This window comes from Dioscorea cayenensis, chromosome 2, assembly GCF_009730915.1.
Source record: "Dioscorea cayenensis subsp. rotundata cultivar TDr96_F1 chromosome 2, TDr96_F1_v2_PseudoChromosome.rev07_lg8_w22 25.fasta, whole genome shotgun sequence".
Lineage (NCBI taxonomy): Eukaryota > Viridiplantae > Streptophyta > Magnoliopsida > Dioscoreales > Dioscoreaceae > Dioscorea > Dioscorea cayenensis.
In genome coordinates, this window is record NC_052472.1 from 1,923,574 (window position 1) to 1,937,050 (window position 13,477).

General features: G+C 32.2%; 2 protein-coding genes across 2 annotated transcripts; one reads left to right on the top strand and one right to left on the bottom strand.

Moving 5' to 3' along the window:
- The first annotated feature begins 5,707 nt into the window (after nt 1–5,707).
- LOC120280649 lies at nt 5,708–6,378 on the top strand. Its single transcript, XM_039287556.1, has 2 exons — nt 5,708–5,917; nt 5,995–6,378. Exons 1-2 carry the CDS (start codon nt 5,764–5,766, stop codon nt 6,141–6,143), a joined length of 303 nt encoding a protein of 100 aa, XP_039143490.1. The 5' UTR covers nt 5,708–5,763; the 3' UTR covers nt 6,144–6,378.
- Nucleotides 6,379–8,879: 2,501 nt separating this feature from the next.
- Nucleotides 8,880–12,737, bottom strand: LOC120280645 (monooxygenase 2-like). The gene is made up of 6 exons (XM_039287543.1): nt 12,655–12,737; nt 12,405–12,551; nt 12,227–12,286; nt 11,932–12,097; nt 10,152–10,380; nt 8,880–9,611 (listed from the first exon to the last, which is right to left on the bottom strand). The coding sequence occupies exons 1-6, from the start codon at nt 12,726–12,728 to the stop codon at nt 9,079–9,081; spliced, it is 1,209 nt and encodes a 402-aa protein (XP_039143477.1). The 5' UTR covers nt 12,729–12,737; the 3' UTR covers nt 8,880–9,078.
- Between the last annotated feature and the right edge of the window lie 740 nt (nt 12,738–13,477).

The following is a 13,477-nucleotide window of genomic DNA, read 5'->3' on the forward strand; positions in this document are numbered from 1 at the left end:
TTTATATTTTATTTAGGATTTGAAGAGAATACTTTCTGTGAGAGCTTGCCACATCGCACATTTGTTTTCTACTTTAATATATAACTAGTATTGATGCCCGTGCTTGCGCGCCACGGGCTTCATCTAATAATACATATCATTTAAAAAACACTTAACAAAAAATATAAAAAAATACCAATATTATTAGATAAATTAAATAAAACAAATACAAAAAATAATAATAATAATAATCATATATATAGATGAAAAACAATGAAAATAAATTTAAAATAAAAATACAATATATCTAACAAAAGAAAATTAAAATATATAAAATCATGTTTATATATATATATATATATATGAAAAATAATAAAAAAATTTAAAACAAAATTAAGAAAAAATAAAAGCAAATAATAATAATATTATTATTATTAGTAATCATATAATATATTGTACTGTATTGAGAGAAAAAGGAAGGTGAGTGGTGTGTGATCCACTTAACTCAAATAAATAAATAAATAAAATATAGGTCAATCAATATCAAGCCATTGACACCATAAGAGGCATTTAGGTAGTATGTGTTTATATAATCAATCAACCATCGGATGATGATCCAACGGCTTAGATTAAAAACGTCGAAATCTAGGGACTTACTTAGATGATGTTTTCCCATATATATATATATATATACACACAACATAAGTGGCACTTAGGAAGTATATAAATTTAGCATTGAGAGAAAAAGTTGGTGTGGAACCAATTAAAAAAAAAAACCAATCAAAACCAAACAAATTTAAAAAAAAATAAAATCACTTAGATTAATATTATGTATGCCAACATAGATATCGGTGTTTATGCTATGATCTTCATCTAATTTGAATTATACAAAATAAATTGTAAAAAAAAATAAAATCATTTAAAAAATATGAAAATTAACCAAACATTAATATTATCAAATAAATTTAATCAAATAATAACATATAATATAATATATAAATAATAAAAACAAAAAATCATATATAGAATTATATGAAAAACAATAAAAAAAATAACATAAAAACACAATATATCTATTTATTTATTATATTCTTTTACAATTAAAATACGAAAAAATCATGTAGATATCTATACACACATGAACAATAATAGGAAAAAATGAAAACAAAATTAAAACTGACAAAATCATGCCTATATTTATATATGTATGAAAAACAATAAAAAAATTAAATTTTTTTTTTAAATAAGTAATATATATTAATATCATATATGTATTGAGAGGGATGGTGGATTGGTGTGGGACCCACTCAATTAAAAAAATAAAAAATAAAAACCAATAAGAACCTTTTGAATGTTGTGTTTCTCTAAAATGAAATGTGTTTCTTGTTTTTATCTAATCAAGATTAAGTTAATCAAATCACTTAATCAAGCTTAGTGTTATGATGAAAAGTCCAAATGAAAAAAATTTTGCCAAATGCCCCATGAAGAAAGCTGCAAGGCACCACTATTAGAGGGGAATAACTTTAATATATAGTTATATAATATATGATATTTACACTTTAAGTAATACCAAATTATCAGATACTGTTCGGATTTTCTTGAACTCAGGATAAATACCAAAATTCAATGTTTTACATTCTATTCTATGCGTGTGGCAATATCTTATATATAATTTTTTTTATTTTGTATAATAATTAAATAACACATCTATAAAATGGATTTTTTTTTAAATTATATATATATATATATTATAACCCAGCGTGTTACTATAGCATTTTTAAAAGCCCAACACTGTAGTAACGTGTACTGTAGTAACCCGAATTTTTTTTTCTTTTTAAAAGCTTCAGCTTTTCTCTTCCATTTTTCATTCATACCCAGTTGGAAACCCTAACCATTTCTTTATCCTTTTCTTGCCTTTTGATGGTTAAAGGTAAGTAAGTATTTTTATTTTCCTTAAGTTTCATCTTGTGTTTTTGATCATAACCTTAGAATAACTTAGATCTTGTGTTCTTCTTGTTTCCTCTCTTGTTTTCCTTGGGTTAGTAGAAGTAGAGAGGATGAGAAGAGAAGATTCTAAGGTGAGTGGGCTAACCGAATTCTTTTTGATCTATTTCAATGTTTCATCATGTATTTGCTTGATTTGGTGTTGTTTAAATGTGATTGATTATATTGGAAATTTTGGTTTACTTTTGATGGATTATCATATTAGGTTTACATGTGAGATTTTTGAGAATTTATTTGTTTTTTTTAGTGAAGTTCAAGGCTTGTATATATGTTGACTCATTATTATCCTAATTGCCAACTCATTTTGTTTTGCATAGCCCACTTGAAAATTGTGGTATGTTGTTGATGAGGAAAATTGATAACCTTTGGGAGTGAGATTTATCATGGTTGGTGCAAAAGGAGGTGTGTGAACCTTTTTCACTAGATATGGTTGATTTGAGTTGAGGAATAATGCTCAATGAATGAGGTATGTAAATTGGTCATATTCTTGACTTATGTGGGATTTATGGGGTGGAATTTGGGTGATGCATACAAAGTGTTTAATATAATGCCTTTAAGGACAATATGTAAGCCATGCCCAATTGATTATTAGATTATGATGATGTGAGTTTATGGATTGTTTGAGATGATGTTATATGTGAGAGTTTTATATTAATGTTAATGGCACGGGTATTTATGATTATATGAGGTGTGTATGAAATCGTTAGAATAGATTGGTACATTGGTGAATGAAGACTTTATTTTTTCCCTATATCTACATTTGAAGTGTAAAATAGTCTTAGATTTGTGAAGAGTATGCCCAAGTTTATTTATGGATGTAAATTTACAAGTGTTTGAGCTTGTAGCCAAATGAATTTGATTCTGCGAGGGACTTATACTTATGTAATTAGTATGTTTGGATATGGGAGAGATTGTATATGTTTTGATGGGTTAGGAGTATTGAAGGAGATAGAGAGATGATTGTTCATTATAAAATGTAAGGCATGGATGGAAGCTTATGTGAAGGAATGCAAAAGGCACGAATGTTCAAGAATGAAAATAGTATATTGAGTTGCAATTGAATCTAGAGGAATGGAGTGGTAAGAATCTAGAATTGAAAAGATGGTAATTTTGACTTAGTTTCATTGCATCTTTGATATTGAAGGTAATCTTGATTTAATGTAAACTCAAATTGGGATAATTGCTTTACATAGCTTATTTTGGTTGATGTAGCATGGTGTTTCAAGGGTTGTTTTGATATTGGAAGGGAAAACTAGGTTTATAGTCTTTGAATTGATAACTTACTTTAAAATGTCAATTTTGATAAGGTGCATGGTTGATAACATGAAAATGATGGAAAAAACCATGGGTGTGGATTGGATATGTAATTATAGCCATTGCAAATGTAATACTCTCAATATGTAATTGTTGAGTATGTTAGTGTATGGAAATAAAAGAGAGACTTGATTAATGATGCATGTATGGATGTGAGGAATTAAGGTCAATGTTACTGTAGCTATCACTGTACCACTGACTCTTTTTCTTCAATTTTTATTCCGGAGTTAAATCTCGATTTGATATGAATTCAGTAATGTTAAGGTGATTTAATATGGAAGTTTATTAGAAAATGTTAAGTTGAAGCATGCTTATAATCCTTTGGTTTAATCTTTATAAGTTTGTGAGAATAATGATATGCTATTTCATTATAATTGGAGTCTGATAGAGGGGCTTGATGGTTTAACTTGAGTGGACTTAGGTTGTTGAGGAAGGATGGAGCTACTCCCATTTACCACCTGGTTTTACTCATGTATTTTATCATGTCCCTTGAACATACTTTCATATTATATTATCACTGATCTTACACTCAGTATTTTTTTATTTTATTCCTTATCTAGATTATTGCTATTATTAATTATTTGTCATCTTAGCATTTTGTCTGGTTTTCTTCACTAAATTGGGACTCTGAAATTCTGTATTTCTGTTAGTGTGAGTACTTGGGTAAATTTGTGAATACTCTATATTTCGACTATGATATTTTGTTTGAATAATTTATTATATCATTTTGTTTATTTTTATATAATTTATTCTGTTTATCTAGTTATTTGTTCCCGAAGTGAATCTTGGAATTTATTAGTATTTCTGAGTTTATGTGAACTTATGAATTTACAATTTCTGAACTTGAACTCTGTGTTTTTGGTGTGTGATTATTTATTTTGTTCTTGCATTCATTATTCGGTATTTTCTCTGCCTGTATTCTGTGTTTCTGCGATTTTAGTATATCTCCATTCCTGGCTCGCCCAGTTAGGAGGAGTAAGCCCTAGCCATGTGCATATGTTTTCTGTAGTAGTGCTACCCTCTGACTGCGGTCGAAGATCTGGCTTCAGATGTTGATATTCTGTTCTGTTCTGACGTCACAGTCGATGATCCAGCCTCGTGCTGTTGATTTCTGTTATTAGTCAGGGAGATGTACATGTTTGTATTCGTGTATTCTCTGTATTTTTTATTATTTCTGAATTCTGAGTATTTTCTGTATTTTCGTTCAATTATTAGTCTGTCTGTATTCTGAGCATTTTCTGTTTTTCCGTTCCACTATTGTTCTGCTATTTTCCATTCATTTATTTATTATTTTACCCACTTCTGAAATTCCTGTTGTAGTCTAATTGGAAAGTATTATATTTTGGAAATGTTTAGATAACCAATTTTTCCGTATTCTGCTGGTATTTATGAGTTTTCCTCTTGTTTTCGCCCCACTCACTGAGTAACCGAGTTACTCAGCCTCTCTTCTTCTATCTTTTCAGGTACTCGACTTTTAGGTTGTCGTGCTTAAGACTTTATTGTTCAACCAGTGCTAGGATGGATCCATTAGGGTTGTCGTTTTCTTGTAAATTTTTATTTACCTGTATTTGTACTTTGGATTCTTGTATATGTAAGTCTGTGTTGTATTTTTGTACCATTTTATATTGTTCCATGTTCTACTTGTTAAGGTTAACTCTGACCAGGTCAAATCTGAGGCTTTGCACCCAGTGGGGCCCAGTCCCGTTGGATGCAGCCGATCTATCAGCGGGCCCTTCTTTGGGGTTGGGGCGTGACAATATATATAAATATGTGACAAGCATATATACATGAACATACACACAAGGACAATGATAATCCGTTTATATGCCCTCACCAGCTAATAAAGAGATTAGGTCGCAAACCCGCACCCACAACCAGGGACCCTATATATATTTATGCATACTTTGATTAAATTTTTTGAGTTGGTTGCAAAGAAGTTAAGGTGAGCTGGTTGCATTCCTTGATTATATAGAAAGAGTGATAACTATTTAATCGCATGTTAATGGACTATGCGATTTCTATAAAACCAAGTTTAAAACAATTCAAACATATAATAGATTACATCTTCTCATGTTTTAATACCGACAAAGCTAGCATCATTGTCTTTTTCAAACCCGAAAAATAAAAATCTCATAAACCAAAATTTAAATAGTAAAGTCATTATCATTGGACCAAAAACCGCTCGATTATTTTGATGTAAGTTCCAGGGTGTAAATGCATTTTACTCAATAAAAAATAATTAAATTTTCAATTTTGTTATTTTTTTAAGGTGCACCTACTTACCCGTTTGTTCTTTGCTATGTTACTTGTCTTGGCTGTGTAAAAAAAAAAAAAAAATGTTTTTTTAAACCGGACTGGAATCATTTCCGGTTCAATTTCCAGACCGGTCTAAATAGACCAAAACCATCCCAAATCGAAGAGAAAGAGAGAGAGAGAGAGAGAGAGAGGGCGGCGGAGAAGAAGAAGATGAACACCGATATCACGGCGGCGGAGAAGCCGGAGTATCCGGTGATTGATCGGAACCCTCCCTTCACCAAGACCGTGGCCAACTTCAGCACCCTCGACTACCTCCGCCTCTTCACCATCACCGGTGTCTCAGTCACCGTCGGCTACCTCTCTGGTAACCCTAGATCCATCCCTCTTTGATTTGATCTTCATCGTCGTTGGAATCATCGTGATTGGTTTTGGTTTGCGTAGGTATCAAGCCTAACATCCGGGGACCGTCCATGGTCACCGGTGGCCTCATCGGCGTCATGGGAGGGTTTATGTATGCCTACCAGAACTCCGCTGGAAGGCTCATGGGTTTCTTTCCTAATGATGAGGAGGTGAAGCGTTACAAGAAGTAGGGAGAGGGAGTGTGGCTTTTATGGTGAATAATCAGACTTTTTTGGCTGAATTTTTCTATTTGAGCTTTATACTTGATTAAATTTAGATGTTTGGAATGTCTCTTGTGGTGCTTTGTGAATGATTTTATTGGCATCATTTTACTTTTTCTTGAACAAATTTGGATGAACTTTAGCTTGTCTTGCCTCTGAATGTTACCAATAATCAAAATTGGGGGTTTTCAATGATGGGAACTAACATTGGAAATCTATGTCTTGTAGGTTGAAGAAGTTGTTTTAGTTGGAAGTATTTTGCTTGATTTCTGGGAATTCTGCTTTCCAGTTCATTATTTTGGTATTAAATCAAAGATTTTTGTGCTCAAGTGCATTGTTACACTTACCAAACATGTGGGAGTGTCCTCCTGATGATGTAAGGAGAAAAGATCATTAGACATTTGAGCTTTGAACATGTCTTCAGATGGTGCAAGTCTTTATGTGCAGTTGATGGGAAGGGAGTTTATAATTATGTACTTTTCATAGGATTGAGATATATCTGTGTGGAGCTTCTAACGATGCATGGGAATTAAAATGAGTAAGGCATTTAGTAGGGTAAATTGTGGCAAATGCTTTAGGGTAGCTTTGTCATTCTTTTGCCCCATTGTGTGGCGTAGTTTCAGTAAAGGTGATTCAATTAAAATAACTTGAGTTTTAGGTTATAGACTGCTTCGGATTTATGAAATAACAATGCTCAGGCGAATAGATTCATATAGTCTGGAGATTGTCCACATCCTAGTGAGGCAGTCAGCTCCAAGGATAAATATACTTCTTGGATGAGCTTTACCAATCTTGCTTCTAAACAATGGCCAACCTACTTACATTTAGTCTGAGAAAAAAAAAATCATCAGATTGAAGAAATCTTTTTGTGCAATTGAGGGGCAAAATGTTTTGAACTTCTCTTGAGTATTTATCGTAGTATATACACCTTTACAACATACTAGAGGAGGTCTGAAAATGTTAGGTAATTGCAAGAAGGTTTGAGCCACATTGATATTTTCATCTGTGGTGCATTCTTTTACATAGCTATATTAGTTTTTGATCCTTTCTCTCCATCTTACTACTGAGAATAGTTTCTGTGGTTAGAATGAAACTGGAATTGAAATAGGATACACCATCATCAAATTCGAGGATGGAATCAAAGATTGATTACTTTATGAAACCAATCACACTGGTAAGTCTTAACCAGTTGTTTTCAAGATTATGATTGGTGGAAAGTGATGAAAATATACCTTATAAAAAGACCACTCGTATGGTTAGACAACAATGAATCTGAGTTTCTTCATTATTAGAAGGTCACTCAGTCTAAACACTCTCCATCCCTTGAATACATTGAGACAATAATATATTTTTATTGATTACAAAGCCAATCTAAATTTTTATTTATAAATTATATTTTAAATTGATGTGTTAAGTTGACCTGTCTGTTCATGTGTAAGAAAATTGAAAATAATGCCTGCTTAACATTGGTTCACTGAGTTGCTTGTTAGTGTGTGTATCCAATCCCTAAATTGCGATAATTAAGCTTGAACGATTTATATAACTTTTTGGATGTCATCCACTTGGTTCAGGTATATAGTATTTCTTAGAGGGTTTTAATTCTATGGCCATGCAAAAGTGTGCAATTGCTGATATACCCCTTACAAAATTGGTATTTGCTCTTATAACCTCACAGATCTCATTTTTTGATGATATGTCACTATGTTTTGTATTCCCCCTGATGCCACCAAATAGATGGTCATGAAGATAGGAAATGACTAAATTTAGCTTGCTAAAATACCCTTGTCATTATTGTTAAAATCCCTATTAACGACCGGCGGTGAGTGACGATAAGTTTATACAAGGGGAAAAACTATGCTGGCATTTGAAAAAATTCCATTTTTGCTGGGTGTGTGAACAAATGCCCACTTTTGCATCGCTATATAGTGGAATTTCTCTGCAACACTTGCTTTGATTTAATGTTATATTTGTTTTGTTTCCTTGGGAGAAATATTTTTGGATATGTTATATTTGTTTAGTTTCCTAGGAAGAAATATCTTTGGATACATCCATTGGTATTTGGTTTCATGGGCAAAGATTATTGTAGGGTTTTTTGAGTTTTGAACAGAAGTACTGTTTAGATGAGGGTGGGCTTCAAATTCACTAAAACCTAGTTTCCATTGGATAATTGAAGTTCTGATTGAATTTTATAGTGCAGTTGTCATCAAGAAGTTAAGAATATTGTTTAAATTAATGAACTATGACCAACAAGTAAACTAGATAGGCCTGAAGCAGTTTATTGAATACTTTGATTGCAAACTACAAATGAGAGGCTTAGTCATCCTTCTTCTTCTTCTTAAACTCAAAACAAACAACTAGCTAAGAGGCAAGTGGCATATAATTCTTTATCCTTTTGTTTTTCTTTTTGATCTGAGATGATTATTTATAGCTTGATTGAGCTCAATATTGGCTATTCATCTGTGTTTCAATGATTAAGTTTTAAGAGGACCTCTTCCCAGGTGTTAGCATTTAGTTGGTGATATTAGGAGTTCCTTCAACCCAGTATCTGGTTCGTGACCCAGTTTGGGTGTTTGGTTAGAAAGGGATGCAAATCCAGTTTCAGTTCTTAAATGTGGGATTTAGAAGATGTACCTTAAACCATACATTAGAAAGTTTTTAAAAAAATCCGTTGTACATGCAGAACATAATCAATATTATGGAAAAACATAAAACAATATAGTTTTTTATTTTTGGTAGTAAGGAATATGCAAAGAATTTCTGCTGAACTTGTAAAGAAAACACACACAAGTGTTTTACATTAGGAAGGTACTAGTACTTAGTCAGTTGGCTTGAAGACCTTTCTTTCACTTGAACAATTTAAGGATTTCTAGGTCTAAAGCAAGCTCTGATACTAACCCTAATAGATCTAAATCATCCCACAATCATAATATGACTTTTTAATCAAAGTCCTAGCCATAATGCCAGCCAACACCTTCTCTCTCAAGAAACTTATGAATGGATTATCGCTCTGTTGAAGCGTTCCTAAAACATAAGCAGTAGTGACAAGATCGAAGCCCCTCCATTTCCTCTCTGCAACATACTTCTCCAACCCTGACCTAATCCTAACATGCTCTTCTTTTGCACCTTCATTGTTATCTTCCTTGAAAGCTTCAGCCAAGCACCTTGCAAGCACAACACCATCCTCCAATGCTGAACAGCCTCCTTGACCTAGATCTGGTGTCATCGGATGCAACGCATCACCAGCCACAGTAACATTTCCTTTACATACGTTCCCCCAAAGAAGCTCCAATGGCCACCTGAATCGTAGTGGGGAGGATACTAGACCACTCATGTCGCTTCTCTCAACGACTTCTATGAAATTTTGTGGGACATTTGCTTCTTTCATCTTGGTTATCACAAATTGCCTCATCTTTGTTGCATCCTTCTCCATTTCATTGTCTGACAAATCAGGAGGGGAAAAAATGAGTTTTGTGTTGTAATGTATTAAATGTAATGTGTGAACATTCTAGGACTAATACCGATTTCGGTTTTGTTTTTTGTACTATGATGCAATGTTCTTATCCGTATACTTCTATCCTTTTATTCAGTTTAGGCCTGGAGCTTGATGCCATCTCTTGTGTGACACGTTGGCTGTTAATAGGGTTTAAAATATTATTTTTCATGTGGCCAGAACACATTTATCTGATTATGGTATGCCTTGTTGGAGATATATTTTATATACTTTGGCATGCGTATTTGAATATGTTCTTGTTTGTTGTGTATTCATGTTGCTGAGCTGGGACACTTTTGCTGCAGCAACAACATGAAGTACTTTTAAGCACTCATGTCAAGTGACTTGGCATAATTCTTAATCTTAGTTAACAAACAATATGCCACATAGAAGGGAAAAAAAGTTTTTAAGTCTCATTAAACATTTAAAAGTATGAAAATAAACATCAGGCAATATATATATAAGTAAATATGTCAAGTAGAGCTTGCCTTTTGATGATGAAAACCAAGTGAAGAACCAATAGATGCTTTTCTCATCACAAGGCAATGTCCCAGCTCGGAAACCTTCTCCAAAGTATTGAACAAACTCAGGGCTAAAGCCATGGCCATCAGGAAAATTAGTAAAGCCTCTGGTGGCTGACCGCCCGGCAAAGGATGGCTTCTTGAGTCCCAACCATCTAGATACTACTGAATTCACTCCATCACAACCAATCAACACCTGTCTTACCAACAAAAAAGGATGATGAATTGAGTACTTTGTAACTAGAATAAGAAAATGATTGCAAGGTGGCAAGTTTCAAGTTTTCCCTCCATTTCTTGTTGCTTTGTTTGTATTAATAGCTTCAGTTGTCAGATTGGAAAAGCGTCACAATGTCAGAGTTGTTGCTTACTTTTCGTTTGTTTATTTTGCTAATATTGATATTTTCATCACTTTGTTTCAACTAATAATGATATTTTGGTGTCTTAGATTTGATCATTTCGATTTCATGTTAGCCATATGCGTCACAATGCCAGAGTTGTTGCTTACTTTTCATTTGTTTATTTTGCTAATATTGATATTTTCATCACTTTGTGATGACTAATAATGATATTTTTGGTGTCTTAGATTTGATCATTTCGATTTCATGTTAGCCATATGTGTTTCGATGTTTTCAGTAGTCAATAGGGAACAACAGAAATGATAGAAGAACATCACAGATAAATTTATTGAAACAATCAAGAGATTACTAATTTTTCATCCATTTGTTTTATTATTATTGATATTTATATAACTTGATTTTCAGCAATTAGTTTTCCTATTCGGATTATGGACCTTTCTTTCATTGATTAGTTTTCCTGACACTGGCATGCAGTTACCCTTGTTTTAATTGATTTGATTTCATGTTAAATATACAGATACAATCAATTTCAGCAGTGAATAAGAGCTGCAAAAATGAAAGAACAACAATGACAGAGATATTCTATAAACAAATACACAGAAACAATCAAGATTAGTGATTTTTCACCCATTTGTTTCCTTAACATTGGGGCTTGCATAACTTAGTTCTAATCGATTTGTTTTTCTATCAGATTCAATATACAATAGTTTTTAGTATGGACTAGAGATCCACAAAATCGGAGTTAACAGATAGAGTGAAACATTCAACAAATTATGAACCTCTTGTCATATAGTTTTACTGTATCTGGTATTCAGATAACTTATCTATTATCATGTAGATCTCAGGTTCAAAATTTATAGATAGTGTAATTTTCATGATGGATCAAAGAACTGTGAAGATGAAAACAAAACAATGGTAGGACATTCCACAAATAAATGTTCTGAAACAATCCATTAGTTTCATTAATACTGATATTTGTATGCCTTAGTTTTCATCAATTTGCTTTTCAGTCAGATATATGGATACTATATAGTTTTCCATTGTTAATAGAGAACAAAACAAGGATCAATTACTAAGTTCTTACCGGTTGCTTTAACTTATTTTCATCAATTTGTTTCCTTGTGACATATACAGGGGTCATGAATTTTCATGATAGGAAATCAGACACATACACTGAAATAATCTAAGAGATTGCAAGCTTTTCATTCGTAAGCTCTACTGATTCTCTTATGCAGATATATTTTCTTGTTAGATATGCATGCCAATATTTCGAAGTTTGGAATGCAGAACTACTAGCAGAGATACTTTATAAACAAATATGCCAACTTGTTATTATAGGACTAGTAACTTTTCATTCATTAATTGTTATCGATAATTAGAAATCACATTACCTTAGTTTTCAATATAGAGCCATCTGCTAAGTGTAAGACTTTCAAGTTCCCAGATTCCTCAATCAATACGACCTTTGATGAGTATCTAATTGTATCACTTGGAAGTTCTTTCGCAAGTGTTTCTAACAGCAAATCCCTCCTCACATTCCGAATTTCAATCCCTTCACTGCAATTTTCATAAACTTTGCAAATAGTCAGTAACTTTCTGTCTTTCTCCATCAGCTATAGTCAAAAGTTTAAGCTTGCATTTTATTAGAGGTATTAAGTTTTTCTCATGATTAGATAAACAACTTACCTTGGTTTGATTGGTCTTTTAGAAGTAATTGCCCCACTTGATGCAGAATAAATAGCCAATCTGAAGATAAACGAAAGAATACGAAGATGATGAACATATATATATATATATATAACCCATATAAAGTAACAATCTGAGATCAAGATATACAAGTTAATAATCTTAGTTAAGTTGTTACCCTTCCAGTCGAATATGATGCCGGCGGAGCTCGTCTCCGATGCCAAGTGCATCCAATGCTTTCCAGGCATTTGTCCATGTTGTGAAGGCAAATCCTGCAGCTCTCAAAACCTCTGATGATTCCAACACCACACTCCTTACTCCTTTCCTGTATATATATATATAAGAACTCCATGAACTCAAGCATATATATATATATATATACATGGTAGGGTTCTAAAGCTAATGATATATTTCTTTATTGTAATTACCTGTAAAGTCCTAGTGCAGTTGCAAGGCCAGCAAGGCCAGCACCAACAATAACTATATCTTCAATGGCTTCCATTAAATTAGAAGTTTATAGGTTGATTATAATAAGGGCTGTCATATTGATGCATATATATAAGGTATGAAAGAAGAGTGAGGTCAGTGCTGATGAAGTTGATAGAGTTTGTTTTTGTCTTTACTCTCTACATATATCTCTTTTAAAGAGATGCAATTGGTGCCACCAAAAGTCATACTTGATAACATGTGGTCAAGATGCGCAGCTGTTTATTCTTTCATTTGTACTTAAGGAAAAAAAAAAAAGGTTTAAGACGGCTAAGGTGTGAAGAATTCAAGATGCATTCTTCCTAAACATGAATATTTTCAAGTGAAGAAGAAAAACTAGAATCATTATTAAAGTTATAATGAATATTTCCCATTACATAAAAATTGCATTGTGTGAAATTTGAGATTAAATACAGAAAAAATGCATTTAATTAATTTTTTATCGATAATAAAAAAAAATTGGATATAGTACCATAATTGTGTCTAAAAGGCATTTTTTTTTTATTCAACCTACTCTTCATGGGAATTTAGAGTATATGGTTAATTTATTTTTTATTTTTTAAATCCTATTGTATTATTTTTTTTAGTTTTATTTTTATTTTAAAATGATATTTTTGTGTTTTTGTTTCTTAAAAATCTATTTTTTCTTAAGAAAAATATTTGACTTATTGGCCACCATTATGTATATTGTCTATAAATCTCTCATAATTATAACTATAATAACCAATATTTTTTTTTTAGTTTCTTAAATTATCAACAGATTTT